Source organism: Nomascus leucogenys, chromosome 14, assembly GCF_006542625.1.
Source record: "Nomascus leucogenys isolate Asia chromosome 14, Asia_NLE_v1, whole genome shotgun sequence".
Classification (NCBI taxonomy): domain Eukaryota; kingdom Metazoa; phylum Chordata; class Mammalia; order Primates; family Hylobatidae; genus Nomascus; species Nomascus leucogenys.
In genome coordinates this window covers 77,696,524-77,724,473 of record NC_044394.1, presented here as the reverse complement: position 1 = coordinate 77,724,473, position 27,950 = coordinate 77,696,524, and the positions used below count along the sequence as shown (strand labels likewise).

The 27,950-nt window shown below is 42.1% G+C and overlaps 1 protein-coding gene across 2 annotated transcripts in view; it reads right to left on the bottom strand.

Annotated features, from left to right (window-relative positions):
* The window catches only part of UXS1 (UDP-glucuronate decarboxylase 1), a 95,269-nt gene that overhangs the window by 48,112 nt on the left and 19,207 nt on the right, over positions 1 to 27,950 (bottom strand). Inside the window, exons 2-5 of one of the 2 annotated variants that reach the window (XM_012495724.2) lie at positions 18,319 to 18,346; positions 17,025 to 17,073; positions 15,942 to 15,985; positions 10,263 to 10,323 (exon numbers count right to left, since the gene is read on the bottom strand). In XM_012495724.2, coding sequence (XP_012351178.2) covers positions 10,263 to 10,323; positions 15,942 to 15,985; positions 17,025 to 17,073; positions 18,319 to 18,346 — 182 coding nt within the window. Of the gene's footprint in view, positions 1 to 10,262; positions 10,324 to 15,941; positions 15,986 to 17,024; positions 17,089 to 18,318; positions 18,347 to 27,950 lie in introns of both variants that reach the window. The other variant, XM_012495723.2, reaches the window with a different exon arrangement.

Sequence of the window (27,950 nt, the reverse complement as noted above, 5' to 3'; positions counted from 1 at the left end):
GGCTTCTTGGTTTTGTGTTTCCTGGGGCTGCAGTTACTCATACTGGATCATAATAAACCTCTAAAATATTTTAGAGTTTGGTTTTTCAGTTAACAAGGCCAACCTCAAGAATAACCATCCCTTAACCACCACATAGATATTACATATGCTCTGATGAAATCAAATCAAATGGTTAAGACAGGATGGGTGAGACTAGGTTGAGAAAGCTATCCCCGTGCTCGATAGCTTTCATTTGGCTTTACCAACAGCACCATTTTCCAAATCCCCTTTGCCTTTGAGATAAGAAACTGACACCCAGAGAAGTTATGTCTTTGACTAAAATCCTCAGAGATCACTAGCTGGGATAGACTAAAGCTACAGTCTTTCTAATTACATGCTCTCTACTGCCTGTCAATTTGTCTGGTTCGTGTTTCATCTTAAGAGCTCCCACATTCTACTGCTATACCTGAACAATGACTATGAAAAACGATTTTCCAGAAAAATAATTGAAATTCAAAGTTGACTCACCACTAGAGCTTAACTCACAGGATGAGATTTCATTTTATCTTCACGTTATTGCATTTTTCCAAGTTTTCCATGATTTTTACATTTAAAAACTTGCAACTTTTAAAAAGAAACTTAACCCCTTTTAATGTAACTGTTTCTCTATATGCAAATATTTCTGAAAACAAAATGTTCAGTGGCACTCTAACATCATCTCTGCACCCAAAATACCTGGCAGACAGTTCTGAGATATCAGAGATGCAGCGTATTAAATTATACATGATCATCTCCAACATCTCACTAGTCTTAGTACTGACGTAAAATTGTTGGAAGCACCTTAGCTTGACTAAAATGCACCGGAATTTTTTTTTTCTGAAGTAATTTCCTTCTACCTAAAATACTTAAGATTTATATAACATAGCTGGATGGTTATGCAATTTTTTATCCTAATCAATGTTAGCCCATTAGGCAAGTGTTTCAAATAGAAACAAATTTGGTGAAAGCTTAGCACTTACAAAGCTCTATCAGGAACACTAATCACCAAACCCAAGGATACTCTTTGAATAACAAGGAGCTAATACCCAAAAGAGAACAGGAGAAAAGAAGTAAGACCTCTTACACTGAGATGGATTAGAACTTACATGGCTTTGCATGGCTTTCCAGTATTGGGGTTTCTCAGTGTGCTTTCTTGCTGGCTATTGTGGGTGCCAATAGGCAGCTAAAGTGGTATAGTTCAAGGTCAGCGTTCAAACTCATGATGCTTAGCAAATTAGCAAAAAATCAAAAAATGTATTTCAAAGCAAGCCTCCTCTTCCTGTTGAAGCTGTCCTAAGGCTTACCAATTTACTGAAAAGGCTTTAAGTTATAGCAACAATATACCAGACTCACATGCCAAATGCCTCAGAAATGTGCTTAACCTATGAGATGGCAGATGAGGGGAAAAAAAAACTAAGTCTGTTTGCTGTGGTGATGTGTAAAGCAAAATAAATTCTATAATACTCAGCATCAACAGGAAGATCATTCCATGTGCACATAATAAAATTCATGGCAAGATTTTGCAGCATTCCTGTATCAGTGCTGCTGTGCTTTTAATGTGTCCACCAAAAGCACGTTTTGGTAATTTAATTCCTAGTGCAACAGTGTTAAAAGGTGGGGTGATTAGGTCATGAGGTGAAGTAAATGGATTAATGCCATTATCAGAGGAGTGAGTTTGTTATCGTGGAAGTGTGTTCCACATAGAAGCACGAGTTCAGTCCCTTTGGTCTCTCTCTTGCCCTCTCTTTACCCATCCACTATGTGATGACATAGCAAGAAGACCCTCACCATATCACAACCCCTTGATCTTGGACTCCCCAGTCTCCAGAACCATGAGCCAATAAATTTGTTATAAATTACCCAGTCTTAGGTACTCTGTCATAGCAGCACAAAAAGGACTAGGACAGAAAATGGGTACCAAAGAAGTGGGATGTTGCTTATACAAACACCTGAAAATGTGGAAAAAGCTTTGGAACTAGGTAATGAGTAAAGGCTGGAAGAATCTGGAGGTGCATGCTAGAAAAAGCCTACACTTCTGTGAATGGAGTGTTAAAGAGACAGTGGTGAGGGCTCAGAAGAGAAGAGCTGTGGGGGAAGTCTAGAACTTCTTAGAGATTACCTGTAATATGGTTGTGATCCGAACAATTGTGGAAATATGGACAGTAAAGGCCATTCTGATGAGGTCTCAGAAGGAAATGAGGAACATATCACTGGAAACTGGAGTAAAGGCTATCCTTGTTACAAAGTGGCAAAGAACTTGGCTGAAATGTGTCTGTGTCCTCTGGCTTTATGAAGGCAAAATTTACAAGCCATGAGCTAGGATATCTGGTGGAAGAAATTTCTAAGCAAAATATTAAAAGAATTGCATGGCTTCTTTTAACTACATAGAGTAAAATAAGGGAAGAGAAAAATGATTTAAAGACAGACTGTATAACTAAAAGGGAAACAGAACAAAAAAAAATTTTTAAGTCCCCAGCCTTGCCATATAAAGAATGAAAAAGTGTGCAAGAGTGCAGACAATTGACCCTTTGATACACAGAGTAGCATGGTTAGAAGGAAGCCAGGTTCTGTCCGTTAAGACAATGGGATAATGATCCTGAAGGCATTTCAGAAATCTTCCAGGCAAGCTGAGACCTTGAGGCCGATGTTTCCAGAGAGGTGCTCGAGGTCACCATTCATTGCCCTGTGCTGCCGCAAGTCTCTGCTCCCCTTAGCATTCCTCAGCCAGCACAGCTGTGGCTCTGGCCAGTCCAGGTGCAGCTAAGCTACCACTCCAGAAGATACAGGCTGTAAACCTTGGCGGTGTCCACGTGGTGCTCTAATTCTGCAAGTGTGCAGAATGCAAGAGCCATGAGAACATGGCTTCTTCCACCTAGATTTCAAAGGATGTCACAAATAGCCCAGGACAGGGTGGGAGGTGGCGGTGGGTAGGCAGAGACTCATTGCAGTGATACAGCTGCCACCAAGACTCCAGAACTATAAAGCTACCAGCATGTAACACCAGCCTGAGGAAGTTACAGGCACAGAACTCGCGAGAGCTGCCAGGTGGACTGAGACCAACAAAACCACAGGGTTGGGGCTCCCAGAGGCCTTGGAGGTCCAACCCCCACCCCAGTGTACTCAGGACTCAGGCCATGGAGTCAAGAAAGATTATCCGGAGCATTACGATTTGATCTTGTTTGCCCTGTTGGGTTTTGGACTTACTTGGGACCAGTTACCCTGTTCTTTCCTATTTCTCTCTTTTGGAATGGGAATGTTTATCCCATGCCTGTTCCACCATTGTATTTTACAAGTAGATAACTTGTTTTGATTTCACAGGCTCATAGCTGAAGGGGAATTTGCCTTAGGGTGAATCATGTCTTGAATTTTTCCCAAATGATGTCTAGATGAGACTTTGGACTTTCGAGTTGGTGCTGGAACAAGTTAAAATGCTGGGCTATTGGGATGAAATAAACACATTTTGCATGTAAGAAGGACATAAATTCTAGAGACCGCAGCCAGAATGCTATGGGTTTGAATGTGTACCACCAAAAGCATGTTCTGGAAACTTAATTCCCAATGCAACAGTATTGGGAGGTGAGGCCAAATGAGAAGTTATTGGTCTATGAGGGCCCCACCCTCATGAATGAGTTATGTCATTATTGTGGCAGTGGGTTATGTGTAAAAGGATGAGTTGGGTCCCCTTTGTCTCTCTCATCCACTCTCTGCCCTTCTGCCACAGGATGACACAGCAAGAATGCCCCTTGATATTGGACTTGCCAGCCTCCAAACCATAAGCCAATACATTTCTACTTATAAATTACCCAGTCTGTGGTAATCTGTTACAGCGGCACAAAACAAACTAAGAAAAGTAGACTATCAGATTTGTGATCAATCTGACAACATGGCAACAAAACATTAAAAAAATTAATTTTTCTATGATACTTGAGACACTAATATATTTACAAATTCATGCTCAAATGTATATACCTTTTTGATGCAATAGAAATAACCTCAAAAGAGGGACATACAAGTATTAACAGACTTCAGAGTCTGCTCACAGCGAGAGTTATGTATGCCATCTCAAAAAGGCAAGAGACTTCTATAACTTCCAGGAGAACAGAGAGATTATATGGGGTAATAGTCTAATATCGATCCAGAAGTGACAATAATATTTTAGGGATGCACAGTCCTACAGCCTAGGTGATGGGTAGAAGAACAAAACAACCCGTGTACTAGTCATTTCAACATCAAGGTCATATATAAATCATTTCTTATAGAATTGCAGTGTAAAGTGGTCCACAGACCTGTTCCCCAAGGAAACAACCATAAGTGGTTCAAATTATTTTTTAAATAACTATTAAAAGTCTCTGGAAATTGTGCTAAGCATGTACAGCAAATGAAGTAACATGTATTCAAGAAAATATAAATTCACTTTGGGAGGCTGAGGTGGGCAGATAGCCTGAGGTCAGGAGTTCAAGACCAGCCTGGCCAACATGGTGAAACCCCATCTCTACTAAAAATACAAAAATTAGCTGGGCATGGTGGAGCACACCTGTAATCCCAGCCACTTGGGAGGGTGAGACAGGAGAATCGCTTGAAATCAGGAGGTGGAGGTTGCAGTGACCCGAGATCGTGCCACTGCACTCCAGCCTGGGTGACAAAGCGAGACTCCATCTCAAAAAAAGAAAGAAGGAAAGAAGCAAGAGAAAGAAAGAAGGAAGGGAAGGAGAGAAGGAAGGGAAGGGAAGAAGGAAGGGAAGGAAAGGAGGAAGGGAAGGAAAGAAGAAAGGGAAGGAAAGAAGGAAGAGAAGGAAAGAAGGAAGGGAAGGAAAGAAGGAAGGGAAGGAAAGGAGGAAGGGAAGGAAAGAAGGAAGAGAAGGAAGGAAGGAAGGGAAGGGAAGGGAGAAAGGAAAGAAAGAAAAGAAAAGAAAAAGAAAGAAAGAAAATATAAAATTAAGTAAGAACAGCAAGAGTCTGCAACACTTGAGTCCATCCCCACAGTTTAGAGTGGGGAATGTGCTGGGTGTGGCCAAGAAAATGAGAACCCCACTCAAAAGACATGGTATCTCACCAGGAAGGGCCACTTAGCAGTACTTCCCAGACAGGGAAGGCTGAGAATAATAGGATTCCAGTCACGGTTGCCCCAACTTGCTTAGAAGGGAGAAGTTCCATGCCAAGAGGGGCAAAGAAAAAGAAATCAGGGGCTACAGCACCCTGATTATAAAACAGAGGTGTTGCTCCCACCCCAGCTCCAGGGCAGTGGTTCAGAGGTTTTCCTGAGGGACAGAGGTACTGAAAACAGCGCACTCAAAAGCCCTCCCGAAACGGGGTTGACTTTATTTGAAAGAGAAAGTGGAGAAGTTCAAGCATAAGGGTGCTCTCAAGAACAAGGGAGATGCAGATGGTAAGCAATAAATAGAAGGCAGTAGATCTATGAGGATAAAAAGCTAAATCCGAGGCCAGCTTGTTTAACAGAGAGAACCAGGGAGTGGACACTTAAGAAACCTTCTGGGGTCAGAACAAATCTCAAAGACTGGTCTCAAAATCTACCCCTGCCAAGGGGACAGAATTTAACTGGATCAGGCTGAAGAGCAATTTAAAACCCACAGCATTGTTGAAAAATAAAGCAATTAGCTAGCAACCACTGCAGCCTAACAGCTGGGTGAGATACTGTGCAGGCTTAATAGAGAAATCAGGGAAAGAGACTGTCAACATGAGCCTATTAGAGCCACCATCATCCCAGGGGGTGTGGCCAAGGCTACATCCTCCAAGGAACAAAGCTTCACACTGCAGTGGCGGGGAGAAATAGGAAACACTTCACTAAAGTAGACAAGTCATTAAACAAATAAATCAGTAAATAAAATAAAACAAGTTGGGGAAGGTGGGGATTGGGATGAGGGTACAGTATCCAGAAGTGCTACAATATACTACCTAAAATGCCCAGTTTTCTACAACAAATTACAAGATATGCAAAGAAACAGAAATGGGTGACCCATAAACAGAAAAAACAACCAAGCAGTAAAAACTGTCTGTGTGAAGTCCCAGGTATTGTATATAACAAAGACACCAAAGCAACCACCGTAAATATTAGGTTGATGCAAAAGTAATTGCAGTTTTTGCCATTAAAAGTAATGGCAAGTGTTCAAAGAACGAAAGGCAACCATGCTTAAAGAAATACATAGATAATAAAGAGAGATTACAAAATAGAAACAAATTGAATTCTGGAGTTGAAAAATACCACAACTGACACTAAAAATTCAACAGAGGGATTCAATAGTCGATTGGAACTAGGCTAAAGAATCAGCAAACTTGGATTGAAAGGGCTTATGCAACCCAAAGATCAGGAAACTAAACACAGCCTCAGACAAATACAGGACACCAATAAGTGCATCAACATGCATGCTGCACTGGGAGTATCAGAAAAGAGAAAGGAATACAAAATATATTCAAAGAAATAATGGCAGAAAACTCCCCAGAATTGATGAACATATGAATGTACATATTCAGGAAGTTCAATGAACTGCAATTAGGATGAGCACAAACAAAAATAGATCCACACAGATAACATCATTCTAGAAATCCCACAAACCAAAGAAAGACGATAAAATTTTGAAAACAGCTGTACTAGGTTGGATACTGTCCTACAAAGTTTATGTCTGTCCCAGAGCTTCAGAATGTGACCTTATTTGAAAATAGAGCCCCTACAGACATATTTAGTTAAGGTTATACTGGATTAGGGTGGGACTTTAATCCAATACTAAAGGCATGCAAAGACCCATGTGCTGCTGGAGGCAGAGACTAGAGTGATGCCTCTACAAGCCAAAGAACACCAAGGATTGCTGGCAATACGAGAAGCTGGGAGAAAAGCATGGAAAAAATTCCCCTCAGAGCCTTCAGAGGGGCATAGGCATGGCCCTGCTGACATCTTGATTTCAGACTTCTAGCTTCTAGAACTGCGAGGGATTAAATTTTTGTTGTTTTAAACCACTGAGATGGTGGTAACTGTTATACAAGTCCTAGGAAATTCACACAGCAGAAAAAGAAAAATGACTTGTCACATATAAGGGAACCCCAATATGATTAACTGCTGGCTCATTACAACAAACAATGGAGAAAGCAGTGGATGGCATACGTATTAGTTCATTTTGTGCTGCCATAAAGGAATACCTGAAGCTGGGTGATTTATAAAGCAAAGAGGTTTATTTGGCACACGGTCCTGCAGGCTGTACATGAAGCATGGCTCCAGCATCTGCTTCTGCTGAGGGCTTCGGAGAGCTTTCAATCATAGTAGAAGGCTAAGGGGGAGCAGGCATGTCACATGGCAAGAGAGGGAGAAGAAGGGGGTCCCATACTCTTTTTTAACAATCAGATCTCGTGTGAACTCATTACAGTGGGGTGTGCACCAAGCCATTCATGAAGGATCTGTCCCCATGACCCAAATAATTCCCACTAGGCCCCCACCTCCAACACTGGAGATCAAATTTCAACATGGGATTGGGAGGCTGGAACAAACATCTGAACTCTATCAACATATTTAAAGTGTAAAAATAAACTGGCAGTCAAGAATCATATACAACCAAAAATAACTTCCAAAAATAAGACATCCCTAGATAAACAAAAAATGAGAGAGTTCATTGCTAGCAGACCTACCACACAAGAAATACTAAAGGATGTTCTTCAGGCTGAAAGCAAGTGACCCCAGATAGTAACTGGATTCCACAGGGAAAAAGAAGGGAAAGGTACCAAATAGGAAATTAGTTAATTACAAGGCATTCACTCAATGACTCACCTAGAGCAACTTCTAGTCCCGCAAACTCTGTTTGTGGTAAGTGGCCTATACAGATGAACACAAATAACTTACCTTTGTTATTTATAACTACTACAGTATTCAGTATAGCAACATGCTGTACAGATTTGTAGCCTAGGAGCAATAGGTCATACCATGTAGCCTAAGTGTGTAGAAGGCTGTACCATCGAGGTTTGTGTAAGTCCACTCTATGATGCTCACAGAACAACAACAAAAACACTTACCAATGCATTTCTCAGAACGTATCCCCATTGTTAAGTGATGCTTGACTGTACATTTATGGTAAAACGATTTTCAACAAGGATGCCAGGAAAATTCAATGGGCAATAAATAGTCTTTTCAACAAATTGTGCTGTACACCCGGACAGCCACATCCAAAAGAATGATGACCTAATACCCTATTCAAAAATTAGCTCAAAATGGATCACAGGCCTAAATTTAAGAACAAAATCTATAAAACTCTTAGGAAAAAAATACAGTAAATCTTTGTGTCCTTAGTTTAGGCAATGATTTCCTAAATAGGACACCCAAGTACAAGCAGCAAGAGAAAAAAACACTTTAACAGAATCAAGAATATATAAAGAACTCAATTCAATAACGAAAAGAAAAATAACCCAATTAAAAAATAGGGTAAGTATCTAATAGAGGTTTCTCCAAAGAAGTTATAGAAATGACCAATAAGCACACAAAAAGATGCTCAACACCATGAGCTATCAGAGAAATGCAAATCCAAACCACAAAAAGATATCACTTCACGCCCAGTAGAAAGGCTACAATCAAAAAGACAGACAATAAGAAGTGATGTTGAGGATGTAGAGAAACTGGAACCCTCATATGCTGCTGGTGGAAATGTACAACGGTGCAGCTGCTCTGGCAAACAACAGTTTCTCAAAAGGTTAAAGAGAGTCACCCTATGACACATATAACAAACGTACGGTCGTCCCTCAGTGTCCACGAGGAATTGGTTCCAGGACCGCACCCCATCCCCCATACCTAAATGCAAAGGTGCTCAGGTTCCATATATAAAATAGTGTAGTATTTGCATATAACCCGCACACATCCTCCTGTATACTTTAGATCATCTCTAGGTAATTATAATACCTAATACAATGTAAATGTTATGTAAAAATGTTACACTGTATTGTTTAGGGAATAATAACAAGAAAAAAAGTCTGCACATATTCAGTATAGACATAACCATTGTGGGCCTAACTACATATTCAATTTGTGGTTAGCTGAACCTATGGATATGGAAACCACGGATATGGAGGGCCTACTGTATAAATTAAATGTGGTATATTCATGTAACGGATTATTTGGTAATAAAAATATATGAAATACTGATACAAGCTACAACATGAATGAAACCTGAAAACATACTAAGTGAGAAAAGCTAGTCACAAAAGGTCAAATATTGCATTATCCCATCTATATAAAATACCCAGAATTGGCAAATCTACATGGACAGAAAACAGATTAGTGGTTGCCTAGAGATTGGGGTGTGGAAGGCCTAAGGGGAAAATGGAGAGTGACTGCTAACGGGTATAGGCTTTCCTTGGGGGGTCCTACATTTGGATGTGGTAATGGTTGCACAACTCTGTGAATACATTAAAAACTACTGAATTATACATTTTAAGGGTGAATTGTATGGTATGTGAATTATATCTCAATAAAGCTGTTGCTTTAAAAAAATGCAACATGCAATCTTTTTGGACATAATTTGTTACCTAATAGTTAAAAGGGTTTCTTTCACTGGTGAGTTGATACTGATGTTTAACAAGAGCACTATTAGCCAAGGAAGCCCCCTGGGTGAATTCAAAGTGGTCTGAACCAGAAAACGTTAAAAACCCCTGCTCTCAAGTTTCATATTTCCTCAAAAAGTTAAATACAGGGTTTCCACACAATCCAGTAATTCCACTCCTAAGTATACCTAAAAGAATGAAAATCCTGTGTCCACACGAAAACTCAACACACATGCATTCACAGCAGCATTATTCACAATAGCCTCAAGGTGGAAACAACTCCAAACACCCATCAGTTGAGAAACAGGGAAACAGTATGTGGTACACCCATACAATGCAGTATTGTTCAGCCATGAAAAGGAATGAAGTGTACTGATTCATGCTACAGCTGAGCCTTGAAGACAGATCAAATATCACATTATTTCTTTCAGATGAAATGTTCAAAAAAGGCAGATTCATAGAGATAGAGAGTAGTTTTAGTGGTTTCCCAGAGCTGGCGGGAGGGGGCTGGGAATTGGAAGTGACTACTAATGGGTACAGGACTTTTTTTTGGGGTGATGAAAAAATTGTGGAATCAGAACACGGTGCTAACTCTGTGGACATACTATAAGCCACTGAATTGTATCTTTGAATTCTATGATATGTGAATTATCTCTCAATGAAAAAAGAAAGTTTCTTAATATTACAAATACTATTCAGGTGTGCAAACTTACCAAAATTCTTTTCCGATCCTTTTCTGATAAAAACTTTACTGGTGGGTATTTCTGGGTAAAGCTGTATAATATAAAGAGATTCAAAAGGAAAAAGTCAAACATCTCATTTGAATATTTTCTCTGTCTACCATCAAAGCATGTGCCAGGTTTTGGGACTGTTATTGTTTGCTCCTTCTCTCTACTCTTGAATGAGTGCTGGAGAAACCAACAAGTCACTAGTTAACTTGAGGTAAAGAGCTATCTAACCTGCTCCTTGTTTAGAACCAAGCTAAAGACATGACTTGAGATTCTATCTCTGAGAAGCGAAAGCTCAAGGAGCTACAGGCTTCCAGCAGCTGCTAAAGCAGGGCAGGCACTACCTCTACTAGTCCAGATAAAACCACACCATGAGGGAGATGGCCGTGAAACTGCCTTTGCAGAATTGTAATAATCTAATATGAAATCTAATAGAAATCTAATATGACTGGCTCCACCTAACTTCACAGGCTCAATTTTTGTTTTTATTGTTTTTGCTTATTTTAGTGCAGAGGCCAAGCTAACTAGGAGAGGAATTTATAGTTAAATGATGAGGCAAGGAAAACTGACCCTCCTCCTTGTTTCGAGATTGAAGCCACATTCCTAAGCCAGGGTTAGAGTTATGGTAGGGTCTGAACTTTGCTAAAGGAATAAGCATAAACAATGACCTGCCATTGCTTAGCTTAGCTTGCTTTTCCGTGTGTTGCTTACTGCCCCAGGGTCACTCAAACAGAGATCGCAAGATCTGAAACTTCAACAACTTCTATAGATAACATCACTATTGTGAATCCTAAAGAAACGGTATTTGAGGTATCTTTCAGATTTAGCATTTTGGCAGACAGACTAAGAGATGTCACCCGGTCCTCAGACTCAGCTTCCATGAACTGATTCAGCTGCCTGAAGACAGTTTAGACACCCCCCTGATTTCACACCCAGCCAATCGATTGTTTCAGCTCCCCAGGCCCCCGCCCCACCAAACTACCCTTAAAAACTCAAGCTTCCGAGTTCTCAGGGAGGCAGATTTGAGAAACCTCTCCCATTCTCACACGTGGCTGGCCCTGCGATTAAACTCTTTCTCGGCTGTAACACCTGTTGTTCTCAGTGCCTTCGTTTTCTCATGGCATTCTCTGGGTACTGTATCAGGGCCCAAGTGGAAGAAAGCAGCTTCGTGAAGTCACAGGCCCAACGCATGAGGACCGCCCCGCAAGAGTGAGAAGAGATATTAATGAAACTTTGTCTCCTGCTCCAGGAATTTTCGCAATCACGGCATCCTCTTCCTGACCAGCGTCCCTGGTAAAACGAATGAGCATCAGCATCTTCTGTCTCTGTAGGTCTGCTCTGGCCCTAAGTCTCACTTATCTTTTGATGCCCTCTTGCTGCCCTAAGGTGCCATGGGTCCCCAGCCCACGCTGATGTCCCAGGAGCAGGGCAGTGTGATCTGAATATAAAACGTCCAGTGAGAGGTAATAAACACAGAGCTGAAATATTCATTTTAAAAGTGATTCAGTTAGGAACAAAAGTGCTTTAAATAAAATCTGAGACATCAGCTTTATGGTCATTATACTAATTGGAGAGGTGCTGGGCCAGATGGCACTGTCTCCATCCCTGCCCTGTCCCCAGCACAGACACAGCACTAGGATACAGAATGCACTTCCTTAATGGTCACTGAACTGAAGGGAATATGAAGGGTCATTAGACAGAAGCCCCTGAAGCAGGGGTTTCTCAACTCCAGAAAGCCCCGAGTGTGCTTAAATTGGAGTGAAAGGGCTTTCTATTACAATGCAGACGAATTCCCCCATTAAGAACTTTCAGAGTCTCAAAAGCTCAAGTTCCCTTTGCAGACTACAAAATCAGATGGGAGAGTCTGAGGGTAAGGGTGGGAACCTGGGGCTCCCCCTTGTGAGCTCACAGATTGTCTTCAGTACTTGCCACCCATGGGAAGTGCCTCAGGAATGTTATCCATGCAGCTGGGGAGCAGGAGCAAGTTCTGCCTTGAGTCAGGAGCGATGCTGTTACACTGGCGGGAGCAGCACAGATGTCTTGTTTGCCAAGTAACACTTCTTGTCATTCCGACTCTTCCCTCACCAACTCAGCTGGGGGACGGCACTGTAAATCTCAGTTAACTGTGTGCACCTCTCACACCGCTCCAAATGTCCTCATTTCTCCGAGCTCACGATATCCAAGTCTTCAGCCTCAATCCCCAAGTGGCATACCCAGTGCCGTGGCACAGCTGAGACTCTTTCCTTCCCACGACTGCTCACAAGCACCGTGGCTCCTCCGGACTGTCTGTCGTGAAAACGCTGGAGCCGTCTCTGACTCAGAACTTCCCCTCACTCACCTTCAGGGCTCCTGCTCTACCGTGTATACGATTTTAGAGTCAAGACCGCTCGGTAATGGGAGTAAGCTACATACGGGAAAATGAGGTGCAGGGAGAAAACCAATTCAGTGAGGAACGGAGGCACAGGACTGTGGAGTATGCATCCGGGGCCATGGAAACAAATGTTAATCCAAGCTGTCAGCTTAGAATAGTCCCTATCTGAAAGCTTAAAATGAAATGTGGTGTGCTACTTATACCAAGAGGAAACGGCCAAACCGTTTTATTACAGGAAATGTACTTCAAAGAAATTGAACTGAAGCAAAGGCATGGTTGCCCGACATACACAGTGACGGGCGTGAGATGGACTAAAAAATACTTCAAATGCAGCGTGCTGAAACCTTTAATTTAAAAAATGAAAATAGGTTGAGTTTCTTGCTTTGTTCTTCTTCAATATGTAGCAGCCAAGTTTTAGATTTCATATGTATACGCTCAAGTAATTAAACTTTTAAAAAACTACCTTATATTCCTGACTTCTTCGAGAAGCCACACATACAAAGCTGAAAAACAGGAAGGGGAGAGTGCCTGTGGGGTCCTCCTCAGTATGCATGACATCCTGTTTTCCTCCTTGCAGTAATGGGTGACAGAGCACAGAGACCGATAGAGTGCAGTGGCCATGTGGGTGCTATTGGCTGGGCCACATGCTGAGCCAGCTGCCTGGTGCTCCCAAGCACCTGCTGGACTGACCCAGGGCTGGGCAGGAGCACAAGGCCTTTTTTTTTTTCTTTTTTTTGAGACAAGGTCTCACACTCTATCGCCCCAGATGGAGTGTAGCGGAATAATCGCAGCTCACTGCAGCCTTGTATTTTTTGTAGAGATGAGATTTCATTATGTTGCCCAGGCTGGGCTCGAACTTCTGGGCTCAAGCCATCAGCCTGCCGAGGCTTCCCAAAGTGCTGGTATTACACCGTGCCTGGCCCACAAGGCTTCTTAAAGACCTGTAGCAGGTGAAAATCCTACCCAGTGTACTGGCTCATCCACTTATTCAGGAACTTTCCATTAAGTACTGTTCTACACTAGGCACTGGGGATTAAGCAGCAAAAAGCAGCAGAGGCATGAGGCCTGCATTCCTAAGCGAGAGAGAAACCAGCAAGCAGAGGCAGAATGAGGTAACAAATCTTTTCTTACAGCCCCAAATTAATTATATATATTATTAATGTATAATTATTAATATATAAATATTAATTATATATTATTAATATATAAATATATATTACTAATTAATAATTAGTTCTTTACTAATTATTAATATTTATGCCACTCCAGATTAAACTTACTGTTTAGCCAGTAAGCAATATTCTTACTTAGAATTTAAATTATCATCATTTGCCATCTATTCAAAGAAGATTTAAAGATACAAAGTTAAAATTAAACAAATGGCATATAATCAAAGTATTAAGCAATGGGAGTGTGGTAAAAGAGAAAAAGCCCACATACAATCCATTTACTCAGGATTCTAGAATGACACTGTCTTCTTTCTTTCCCTGTATAAATATAACCTGTAACTTCCAAAAATATCTTTAGTTCTTGGGGGCCACTTTGCTCAAAGTGACAAGCATGTCAAGTAAACCTATTTCCAGTTACATTCTTATCTTGTCAGTGTCAAGATGGTTGTTTGATCATCTTTATCATACACTGAGTCAGGAAAAGTAAGCTAGACGGAGTTCCATCAATTTCCACTGTCACGCTTTTTTAGCCAGGCCTACGCTTGACCTTCTGACACAGTAATGCAGGCACGTGGATCACCTGATTTGCTGACCAACCTGAAGGACAGAACCATTCCAGAATGAGTCACCTGAAAGCAGCCCGAGAGGCAAATGTTTGCCCTCTGCCACTATCTTCAAGGTGGTCTCACGGGTTGACAAGAATAAATTATTAGTAAATTCTTAGGATCAAATTCTTATTTGTGCTTCTCTGTCCAGTTTAAAAGCACACACTCAAAGAAATCACAAAAGTATCAAAGATATTGCGTAATTCTCACATGTTGAGAGCTCTTGTTTGTAAGCTATTGCCTTAGGGAAGTTAACGAATTGAGACATTTTTCTTTTCATAAATGAATTCTATCGTCTAAAGAAAATAATCACTGGTGGACAAGTTTTTAAACCAATATAGAAAACGTGTGGTGGGTTATTTCTTATCGTCCCAATTTTTCTTAAAAAAAAAAAAAAAGAAAGAAAAAAAAGCTTTAATTAAAATCTCTCAATTCTGCTGTCTTATCAAAGGCAGATTTTCTGGCTCCCATCCAAGGAAATATTACAAGCTGTATAACTGAAGCACAAAATCATGGCAAAAAAATTTAAAGCACAAGTAACAACCTTATATTACTAAGGAATCTGTTAAAAATTACTGACAACTTTTGTTCTGATAAGTGCTGAAATTAACAGTTTGCTTGACTGCTCAGTTGAGGATAAGAAGAAAGTGAATGACACATTTTGTTTAATGACTCTTCTCCAATCATACTTCCCTCTGATCATTTAATGAAAATCAAAGAAAAACTGCTCTTCATTTCTTCATTTTTGTTCTGGACTTGTAAAAGGCTCATTCAATGCTGATACAAATCGTCCAAACTCATCCCAATAAGGGGAAAAAAATCACATCAACTTTAATAAATGCTGTCATTTTTCTTTTTAAAATTTCTAAAGACTCAACTGCTACTCTAGACAGTTTTCCACATACAGTACGTGCAAGAGGAAAGTCCTGGAGGCTGAGGCTCAGCGGCCTCGGGAGTGCCTGAGAGAGAACCTGAGGGCAATAGTGTCCCAAAGGGTGAGGAGGGGTTCTCTCTGGAATCTGACTCAAATAAACATTTCTATCATATTACCTAATTCTTCCTCCCTCCCACTTCACCTGGACTAAATTCTGGAAACCTCCTCATGAACTTTGGTGACAAAAGCAGCTAAATGACTACACATGACACACCATAGGCTCCACATCCTTATTTTGTGGTGTTTGCATATGGTACTACATATCGGATTGTCCTCCTATTTTGAAATTCTATCCAACTGATCAATATATGCAGAAGTTCAAGGAAAATGTGAGGCCTGGCCTCAACTTCTATGTAATAAATTTGCAGAAATTCAGACGTTCAGAGTTTGAAGAAGGAAGATCTTAACACATCTAGATTGATTCTTCTCCCTATGTTCTATCTGGGTATTACACTCAAAGTGGCGGAAATGCGTATATAGACATTTGTTTAGGTTGGCAGTTTGGAGAAAACAAACTGAGAATTAATTACTCAATTGAGACAAACTTATTTTAACTATTGACTTTAAGACAAAAAGTACACATACCTTTTTTCTAAATCTCTGATTTTCTCTCTTAGTGGTTCAACCATCTAGAACAATAATAACAAAAATCAGTTTTAAAGCAAAAACACAGTTCTCAACCCCTTTCACTCCATTCTGATGTTTCAGATAAGGCAAAACAGGTTTTAATTTCTTCTACAAATTAACTTCCAGTTTGAAATTAAGATACACCACTTGCATCACAATGCTAGAACTGAACAGATAAACTGGCCATTTGAACTCTTACTCCATAAATGCCTCAGTTTGTGAAACAATTAACGTTTTTGCTCACCCATCCTACTAGGAAAAATGTAAAAGGTGTTTCAGGCTCATAAAAACAGATCAACGCTATCCGTCTCTTTTTAGGAACAATCCCCTGAGAGTGGCCCACAAAAGCTTAACATCTTGTTTCTGCAATTACTATGTATACTCATGTTATCAGCTGCAGCACATAAATTGCAGGCTGTGAGTCAACCTACATCCACGTCTGTAGACACTGTGGACTCAGGCAGAAAGACAGCAACTCAAGGGCTTCCCAGGACTCCCTCATTTGGCTTCAAATCCAAAGTAAGTAACCTCCCATCCCCTCCCCCATAGCCCATGTTACAATGGTCTGGCTGTATCTATATGTATTTAAATAGGAGGTGCATAACCGAGCATAGGTGCTAGCCTTCAGCTGGGTGGGTGTGCGACGTCTCCATCTGTGCACGTGGATGCTCTTTACATTTGTGACCTAGCATCGGCGGCCATTTTTCTTTTCAGCACCTGTGCCAGTGAGAGGATGTTGGTACTCGTCCCTATCTCCCAAAGGCAATCACTTCCCTTTCTCTAAAAAATGCTTACCTGAAAAGTCATGTAAAAGTCTAAATCCATTTTGCCTTTGAGGTAGAACTTGTTTTAATAAGTCAAAAACGGACCAACAGTAACAGCTTGCATGTCCTCTAAAATAAGGGAGTAATGTTTTGAGACATGGTTGCAAAATCACAGAACGGCATCAAGCTGCCACAATAAGAATGACAGCACGAGTAAAGGAAGTAAAATTGACAAGTACACAGACAAAATAGATACAAAAATAGAAAAGAGACTAACCTCTTCAATCTTGCTTTCAATTTTTAGTTCACCATTTTCCTGGATAGACCTGTTGAGTAGAAAGCTATAAAACTGAGATCAACTGAAAGGCTTTGTGACTTTAAAACTGTTTCTGAATAAATTACCCTAACATAACTCAAAGGACGCAGACCACCTCCGTCTCCTGCTCAAGTATCAGTCATGTGTACAATTCCCTCCAGAAGGGATGCACCAGAGGAAAAGAAGACAACCAAAGGGAGGAATCCCCTTAAATCCATCTATGAACATGCTAAGTATTACCTAATGGATTATTTCCACTAAACTAAAATAATCTCACTGCTATGCTACATCCAACACAGGATTTTAAATTTGAAGCAGGAAGTATGTCTGTAGGAGTATATGTTTGTGCCTGCTGGGTTTTCCTGGGGATTTAATGCAAAAATGGAGTCTTTTAAGTAAAACCACAGAGTTCCTTTAAATGGGATCTGAGCACCCCACCCAGTCATACACAGCAGCCTTTGTCAGGAGACACACACATGCCCTGGTGGTAGGAATCAAATCAACACCACCCTACCCACCTTGCAAAACCCAACTCCACATGAAAAGCCTCCTGAGGGCATAGTAACCTTTTACCCTGGTAGACATGTGCAGCCGCATTATATTGCAATACCAACCTAATCATCACAATAGTGATTCTCACAACATAACCAAGTGGAGCAAACTTTCCTTTACATGGAAAACTATTAACAGTACCACATTGTTTTTACGATAAATGCTTATTTCTTTTTGCTGATTTTTTTAAAGGCTATTTTTTTAATTTGGTAAAGAGATAACACAAGGGTTTTATTTTTACAAGAGTGCCTCCTGCCCTGCGAAGACGCACACATGATGCATACAGGCCTAACGCTAGACTAAATAGGTGGTCTCTGCATAGATATCCACAGCTGGCCCCCTGAGGTCATGGGCCAGCCATGGCTTCCCGAAGACAGCTCCCTTCTCAAAAGGCTTTGCAAAAGCCCCTCAGTGTTCTTGCTCAATCCACCCAGAAATACGATTTACATAAGCTAGGGTCAACCCTTTACTATCTACACAAGGAGGGAAGGCAGGGGTGGCCGACCATTGTTTTACTTGTGGGCCTTACTTGGTAATTGTGAAAATCACCTGCATTCCTTGAGAATACCCATAGGAGAAAAGAAACAGCTCAGATATGTGAATACCAAGAACCCAGTTTTGTTTTAAAAATATTTTTCAATTAACCCACGACATCCATGGTATAAAATCCAACCACAGTACCCAAGTAATTAAAAACAATTACCTCATATTAACGAAGTTGCCCCAAACAGCTGCAAGAGAAAGAAAAAAAAAGAAGTCAATGTTTAAGTCCACAACTTTCAGGGATTCCAATGGATGGAATCTTAAATTTTAACCAATATTTTAAATTTTACAAAGAAAATTAATTTATGTCATGAAGACAACAAAATGCACACTTTGTTTTCAAAACAATTAAATCTTACTACAAAATAAGTAAAAACAGGATCGGTAGAGTTTATTCAGGCCAAGTTTGAGAACTGCAACCCAGGAACATCGATTCAAGTTGCCCTGAATATATGCTCCCATCAGCAGCAGTGACAAGTGGGCTTTTAAAGGAAGAGGCAGTTTCTAAGTTATCAAGAATTTACATTAAAATAACATAAGCTACTGATTGGCCATATATTGTTTTTTGTATCACAAATTCCAGGAAAAAGATAATTGGGTGAGGCAGCTGGGCAGAAACAAAATGCCTTTAAAGAACTGGCCCTGGTCATGGCAGGGCATGACTTCAGTTCCGTGCTCATGACTTTCTGGCCTGATCAATTCTGCATACCTCACATGGCTCACATTGCTCTGAGCTGTTTTTCTTTTCTATCTATCCCCACAGTTTTGGAATACCTCTTTTGGGGTCTGGAGTTGGAGAGTGCGTGTGAAGCTTCTTTTTTTTTTTTTTTTCCCAAGTGACAGATCTCCCTATATTACCTAGTCTGGTCTCTAGCGATCCTCCCGCCTCAGCCTCCTGAGTAAATGGGACTGCAGGCACCACACCTAGCTAAGGATGCATGTGTTTTGATAAACAGTATGTTCTCAACCTTTGTTTGAGGAAGAGCTAGTCACAAAAATCAAATAATCACATGTCTGAAAGAAGTCCTGAGGTTCAGTCTAACCTCTCCCTTGTAATGATGATGAAAGCAAACCCAGAGAGGTTAAACAGTGGCCTGCAGTGCAGCTTAACTCCAACGGGAGTGCCATCCTTTCTCAGCACTTACCACATCTCCCTTCTATACTCTAGGCATCTGGTGGGCAGGCTCTCCTGTGCCTGTATACAGCTGGCCTTCAGTAAGTGTGTGTAAGTCAGCCCTGAATCAACAGCAGATAACTTTAAAACGTAATACTGGACCATGAGCACTCACTTTAAGTTACTGAGCAGGATTCTTTCTACGGAAGCCTTTCCTAAGCATAAGCAGTCCTAATATTTTGTACACACTCCTATTTGGCCCTCATTTGGCCACTCAGCAGATACTGAAGGCCTTCTAAGTGCCAGGTGCATTTAGGTGCTTCCAGGTGCCGAGGAAGAACAGAGAGATTAAACACAAACGTTCTCCCTGTCCGGGGCTGTTAATTTTGTGAGCTTGGGAAGGCCCTGAGGTTAGGATCTCATAACCCCAGGCATCTTCCCATTGCCATCCTCTTGTGTGTAGTAGTGAGTTTAATAGCTACTCATCAAATAGGATTCAGTATCCAAACTACACCCCCACAGGAAATTCCCACTCTCAAGAAGGGGAATGTTGCTAATTCCACAAAAGCACATCTCTCTTCAAACAGAGGAGGAAACTTGATTTAAAAAAAAGACAGCAATATATGACCAAATAAAAGTGGCAAGAAAGCAGGGAAATGGGAGAAATTAAAATACAGCTATTAACTAGATTCATTATTCATTAAAAAAAATAAAAACTGCTTTTGTCAGAGGCATTGGAACCAGAGTAACTCTATCTTGAACAGTAGCTGGGTAAAGTGAGGCTGAGACCTACTGGGCTGCATTCCCAGACTGTTAAGGCATTGTAAGTCACAGGATGAGACAGGAAGTTAGCATAAGATACAGGTCATGGGCTGGGCACTGTGGCTCACACCTGTAATCCCAGCACTTTGGGAGGCAGAGGTAGGCAGATCACCTGAGGTCAAGAGTGCAAGACCAGCCTAACCATCATGGTGAAACCCCATCTCTACTAAAAATACAAAATTAGCTGGGCGTGGTGGCGCATGCCTGTAATCCCAGCTGCTTGGGAGGCTGAGGCAGGAGAATCACTTGAGCCCTGGAAATGGAGGTTACAGTGGGCTGAGACCACGCCATTGCACTCCAACCTGGGCAACAAGAACGAAACTCCATCTCAAGAAAAAAAAAAAGATACAGGTCATAAAGACTTTGCTGATAAAATAGGTTGCAGTAAAGAAGCTGACTAAAACCCACCAAAACCAAGACGGCCACAAGAGTGACCTCTGGCCGTCCTCGCTGCTACACTCTTACCAGCGCCATGACAGTTTACAAATGCCATGGCAATGTCAGGAAGTTACCTACCTATATGGTCTAAAAAGAGGAGCTGTGAATAATCCACCCCTCGCTTAGCATATCATCAAGAAATAACCATAAAAATGGGCAATCAGCAGCCCTCAGAACTGCCCTCTCTATAGAGTAGCCATTCTTTTAATCCTTCATTTTCTTAATAAACTTGCTTTCCCTTTAAGGACTCGCCCTGAATTCTTTCTTGTGCAAGATCCAAGAACCCTCTCTTGAGGTCCGGATTGGGACCCCTTTCCTGTAACACTTATACCTTTCAACCATGTGATTTTGCTTTTATCTTATTCTCAGGAAATCAGTAAACATACAGGAAAAGTGCCCTCACCAGTGTCATGGCCTTATTTATAACCACACACACACAAAAAAGGAATAAGCCAAAATATCCCATAATTAGAGAATTGCTGTATAAATTGTCATACAGCCATTTGATGAAATCAGAAAGCCATTAAATATGACCACGGAACTACACTGTAACATGATGCAGTTATGACAGTACCAGACAAAAAAATATATATACAGTGTGACTCTCACTTCTATAAAATGCATTGGGAAAAAAAGACTGTGAAATTTCCAAAATACTGAGTTTAAATGATGACATGAGTAACTGCTTAATTTTCCTTGTGGTTAAGTGTTTGCTTACTTTTAAAAAAGTTTACTTACTTTTAAAAAAGGAGGGAAGAGATTTTAACCCTTACTAAACTCTATGTCCTTGTTGTCCTGTTCTTGCCTCTTTCTAGACACCTGGTGAACACCTGGGTCAGTCCTCAGCTCGGACACCAGGCACTGCTGCCACCAGAGTCCACGAAGATCACCTGTGAGCCACCAGTTGCCCAACCCATGTGTGCTTTTCTTTACTGTGCTATATATCTCAAATAAGTATACTGTCTCATTTTGGCTATAGGATTAAGCTGCTTTACTGAGAATAAGTATTCCATGCTATGGAAGCATCCATTCTCTTATTGCCTTCTGGGTGGGCAGCACCTTTTGGCAGACTTTTCAAATCATTCCATGGTTATTTGCTTTTTCAGTTTTTTCTTTCAAACCTTTCTTCAAGTCACTTTAAAATGTTGATTTCAGGCTGGTGCAGTGGCTCATGCCTGTAATCCTAATACTTTGGGAGGCCAAGGCAGGCAAATCGCTTGAGCTCTGGAGTTTGAGGCCGGCCTGCGCAAACTGGTGAAAACCCCATCTCAAAAAATTAGCCAGGGGTGGTGGCCTGTGCCTTCAGTCCCAGCTACATGGCAGGGGCAGAAGCAGAAAGATCACCTGAGCCCAGGAGGTCGAGGCTGCAGTGAGCTGAGATAGCGTCACTACACTCCAGCCTGGGTGACAAAAGTGAGACCCTGTCTCAGAAAAAAGAAAAAAAGTTGATTTCACAGAAATCTCTCAATCTTTCTATTCTCAGTCCATTTCACAGCAGTGAAGGCTGCCACCCATCCCAGACACCTTCTGTTTCCTTGACCATGATGTCCTAAGCCCTCTCCCCTTGCCCACTGGTTCTCCTTAATCATCTCTTCCTGGGGAAGCAGGTGACACCCATGCTTCCCAGGATCAGCCCTGGGGAATGATGCCCAAGCCACAGCCAAAGCTTTACCACCCTTCATAAATGGATAAGAATGGATGTAAGCAGACATGGACCAGATCCACTTCTGTGTCTCAGACCTCTTCCACTGCCCCTGGAGGCTGGAGATGCACCTGGAGACGTGCCCTCTCCTCCCCAGCTGCACCTCCTGATTCACACTGCAAAGGAGGCTTCACGAATCCCTTCCTTCCCCACTCAGACCTCCACGCTTCACCACTCACACCTCCAGAGCAGGCCCCTGCAAGCAGCCCCCTGCATGTGACTCTCCACCCTCCCTAAACCACTTGCTGTCCCCAACCCTTCAGCTCGTCTACAGGTAGTGTCCTGGGCACCTGCACCTCCAAGACTCATCTGAGCATTTGATTCTCCAGAAAGCATCTTCAACCTTCCCTCCTGCTCCAGGAGACACTGGTGGCCCTGCTGTGTGGCCAAGGCCTACTACATGTTTTATTCTAATTGGTACCTTACAGGTAGGTCTCACTGCAAGATGAGGTGTTTTCATATTTACATTTGTTACACAAGGCATACATGGTCCAAGCACTAAAATTAGTTGAATGCATGCCAAGTAATTTTTCCCTTTTCTTACATTTATCCCTTGCTTATTACTTTTTATCTTCAGATGCACTATAACCAATTAATCTTTACAATGTTTTTATGTCAAGTGTTCTGGCCTCCTTTCAAATTATCAAAAGCTCTACCTGCTTTGCTTCAGACAGAATTCAATACCCAGCCCAGACCAAAGAACAGACACACACATACAGCAAAGCAGGAAAAACCCCCATGTTGCTGCACAGATTCCAAAGGGAAAGACACAAGCAATTTCCAACAATTATGAAGCCTTAGTTTTGTGTAGAGTAGCCTGGAAGGTTGCAGGGCATATACCTTAAAAGCTAAACATTACTTTAAATTAATATTGCTTTAAAGGTTTTGCAATCTGCTTGAGTTATTTTGACCCACCTTACGGTGCTTCAAACAGATAGCTGGGCATTACTAATAGATGCACTCTACAAATATTTGAACTGAATTAAACCCATTTATATAGTACCAGGAATCAATATTAAGTAAAGGAAGTATTTTAAGAAAGATAATTATTCAGTTATTGACAAAGGGCTTTTAACTGAATGCCGTTACACAGCTTTCAAGATATTTTAATTTTTAATATAAATTTAAAAAATACTTTGTATGTAAATTGAGGCATATCAGCTTCATAGTTCTCATTATGTTGGTATCCAGACTTCAAGCTATGCAGGGAACTCAGTTCAAGAAAATCTAACTCACAAAAATTTTCATTTAGAGTGAAAAATTGAGTTTTTTAAAGGATATGATTAAAATGAGTGTCCTTTTCCAACAAAGAAAATATTAAAACGCTAACCCAACACTTTCATAATCTGAGTCTAACTTGATTTCTTAAATAATCATCAGCTATCATGAGATCAATCCTTTTAGAACACAGTCTTCCAATCTGAAGTCTGTGGGTCTCCATGGATCCCTGAATGGGTTTCAGGGAGACAAGCGGGGAGTCTCATGTGAAAGCACATGTGAAATTGTGTGTTCACAGGTCTCAAAGGTCCTCCAATGAATTCAAGACCCCGAACAAATGAAAAACCACCAACTCAGAATCCATAAAAGCCCGGGATTTTAAGAGGCACATTTGTTTTAGAATAGGGATATAGTCTGAGTCCCTGAATGCCAGGCCACACAGAAAGTACAGATTCTTCACCAGGAATCCAGATCTGGGTAGCAATTTCAATGGCCCTATTTCAAGTAATGTTACAAGGCTGGATCAGGCAAAATCATCATTTCCATTTTATACCTGTCCATTTTAAATGGCTACAGTATGCTTTAGCATGTTTTTCTCAGTCATTCCGATCACTATTTCAAACTGGAAAGCACATGTACTTTCTTACACTAAGTCACAGGAAGAAAATGTGATTTAGGGAGACTGCTCTCCTACCCTACGTTATCTATGTAACACTGTATGTAAGGCATGCGCTTCTTTACAGTATGACATCCTATAAAGCAGCCTGCTGGATGCTCAGTGAAATCAGGCAGCCCCTGGCTGCAGGGTCCTCATGCAGGCTTTGCCTTCCTTCCAATGTTTCCTAAAATCCTTCCTTGCTCATCCATCCCCCATTCATTCAACAAACTCAGTGCTTGCGGATGCACAAGTTAAGACCCTGCAAACATTGCTTTATTGTCCAGAGGCAACGTGGGGTCTGTGATGGAAATGCAGCATGTATGGGGAGGATCCCCCAAGAGGGCGTGGAGAACCCTTCCCAAAGGCCTGGCTGGGTGACAAGCAGTGGAGGGGGGAGGTCCACCTCAGACTATGGGAAACAGCATGCCCCCATTCCTGCAATAAAAGATGGAGCAGCCGCTGCTGGCTAGATGCTGGAGGACTTACCCCTTTATTAGACTTAGGCCTCTAGACCGAACCATGCCCAGAGAAAGAAAAGGTATGCCCCAAAATAACAGTAACGGGCCATCAGTCACAGGGCAAATGCAGGTCTCTTTTTAAGAATTTAAACATTTATTTGAGTATCTTCTAGGAGCCAAGCAATGTGTGACGTCCAGTAGCCAAGGTTCCTAATCCACACTGCCTTTTAGCATTGCAAGGGCTCCGCAGGCCCCAACACTGACAGAGATGGGGCCGGGGGTGGAGCAATGTGGATCTGATTATCCCATCACAACTGATAAAATCTAGGACCTTCCAGACCACAGGTCTGTACTTCAGACCTGCTGAATCAGAATCTCTGCAGAGGCCTCTCAGCAGCTGTATTTTTTAAGTACCCCAGGTGACTGTGACCCTTGGCGAGGGAGGAGGACCTCTACCCTAAGGGATCTGGGGACCTGCTGCCACCACCTATTGCCCACCTCTCTGAATGTTCAGAGTCCAGGCTCAGGCCACCTGCCTCGTCATTCCTCAGACTTGCCACGTCTGCCTGCCTCAGGGCCTTTGCACTTACACTTCTCCCAACTGCCTCTTCACCTTTCCCCCTCCCTCCCTTCCTCCCTCAGTTCATCCAAGGTCTCAGCTTAAAAGTTACCTTATCAAAGAGGTCTTCTGACCAATCTACCTGTAGGAGCACCCCCACCAATAGCCCAGTTAGCCTTTCTTTCTCTTCACAGCACTTATCGCCAGCTAATACACCTACGTATCTATGTCTATGTTTATTGCCTGTTTGTGCCCAATAAAAACATGTAAGCTCTACAGCAGCAACAATTTTGTTTTGTTCAGTGCTGTTACCTAGGGTACTGAGACAGATGAACATAATATGTGCTCACTAAATATTTGCTGAAAGAATGACTAAAAATCTCCCCCAAATGACTGGGAATTGCTACTCTAGGGCAGAAGTCAGAAAACTGTAGGCTGGGTGTGGTGGCTCACGCCTGTAATCCCAGCACTTTGGGAGTGTGGACTGCTTTAGCCCAGGAGTTTGATACCAGCATGAGTAACATGGTGAAATCCTGTCTCTACAAAAAAATACAAAAATTAGCTGGGCATGGTGGCACACACCCGTGGTCCCAGCTACTCAGGAAGCTGAGGTGGGGGAATCGCTTGAGCCCAGGAGGTTGAGGCTGCAGTGAGCCATAATCATGCCACTGCACCCAGCCTAAGAAACAAAGTGAGACCCTGTCTCAAAAAAAAAAAAATTAGAAACCCACAAAACTCTATTAAAAGAGCCAAAATAGCAAATATTGCAGTTTTGTGGGACATCTCCGTCCCACCTATTCAGCTCTACCACTGCAGAATGAACACAGCCAAAGATAATTTGTAAAAGCATGGCTGTGCTTCCACACAACTTTATTGAAGGACACAGAAATTTGCATTTTATATAATTTTCAGGCACTGTGAACTAGTATTCTTTTTGACTTTTTTCAACCATTTAAAAATTGTTAAAACTTTCTAGCTCTTGGGTCTTACAAAAACTAGCAGTGGGCTGGATATGGCCCATGGGCCACAGTTTGCTGACCTCTGCTCTAAGGGATACCAGAATGACTAGGGTGATTCCAGTCTAGGGAGTTCTTATCCTTGAAGGAAAATGGCCAGCAGCCACCTATATATAATGCACGCTGGAGAAGTAAAGGCTGAAGTCACCAAGTCCTGGGGAGTAGTGTGAAGATGCCTGTGGGCCTCATACTCATAAGTGGGATGACTCCCAGACGGAGAAGGAGAGTCTCATGGAGGAAGAGGGGGCAATGCCAGCAGAGGCCTCTGGGGAGGGGAAGATGCAGCAGCAAGGTCAAGATGGGCAGGATGGTTGTTTTCATAACAAGCCCCAGGAGATTCTGTTCATGAACCAAATACGGGCACCACTTTGTTTCCTTTTATTTTATTCCAAGAAAGCTGGGCTCCGGACAGCAGGCAATGAACAGCTGTTCAGAGCATGAGAGACAGTGAGGTAGCCTGAGGAAATCTGGAAGCAGGGGTGTGAGAGACAAATGGGCAAGGGAGGAGGTGAACAGAGAGTAAATAATGCAGAGGGCAGAGCCCACAGGTCCTGAGGGTGAGGACAGTAATGTCACAAGATAAGAGCACCAGAGGCAGACAGCTGGGGCAGGGGAGGATGATCTGAGATAAGCACATGCTTAGCTCAGGGCATCCTGTAGCAACCCACACGAAGATGTCTCACAGGCAAATGGAACCTGAGGCCTGGGGCTTGAAGGCCTGCACCAGCCAGAGGTGCAACCCCAGGGCCTGTGCGGGGCGCACATAGTGAGAGGCCACAGCCCTGGGGAGGACCTTGTAACAGAACCAAGGCATGTGCCCGGTAAGAGTGGCAATGCCAGCATCACTGCTGCTTACTGAGCACCTACTCCACGTGGGCCTTTTATGTTGGTTCTAAATCACAAAGTCATGGTATCACCACCATCCCACAGCGGAAGACAGGCCCCAAGGTAGCCGGTGACTTGCTCTAGGACACACAGCTAGCCTATCCCTGGGCCACCCTTTGAAAAGTGAGGCCTCAGTCCAAGGCCTGCATGACCTGTAAAGGGCTCCAGATTCCTTCCCATCTGCATGGAAGAAACACATCTTGTTCATTTCCAAACACATCCTCTAAGCTAATCCCCCATCCTCAATGCCACGTGGCACGTGCTCAAACAAAAACTGAGTGACATCAACCTCCATGAAATCCTCAGTGGAGCAGCGAAGCCTCCTGGAATGTGAAAGATGCCCCCCATTTCAGGAGAACAAATAGCGATTTCCAACCTTCCAGTGCTCAGAGCAGGAACACTTTAATTTAGAGAGACAGTCAACATGGAAATCTTGTACAAACAGGGGCACCTTGAGCACACTGAAAGCATTATTGGCAGAGAAAGTTCCAGAATGCTGCTGCTGCATGCATTCCAATGCTGGACTGTTTGCTGTTCCTCTCAAGCTTTTCTGAACATGTGAGCTGTATCGAAAAATTTCATCTGAGTTGTAAAACAGTTTGTCTGCCAAGTGCTTGCAGCAAAGCTACATGGAGCCTTTATACCCAAAGGGAGACTCCAAAGCGACACTTTTAAAACCTGTCCAAAAATTATCTGGCACACCTTGCATGGGGGGACAGGAGGAGTGTCTCTATGTCCTTCTTTTAAGTCTGGGGATCTTGGGCTGCTTGGACCATAGGGAAGAGCAGAAGATACACTATATGATGTCTTTAGATGGTCACAAACAGCCAGTGCTTCTGCCACATTTGCTGAGACACTTGGTCTCAGAGCCCTGAACTACCATGCATGAAGTCTGACCACCCGAGGCTGGATAGGTTGCCTG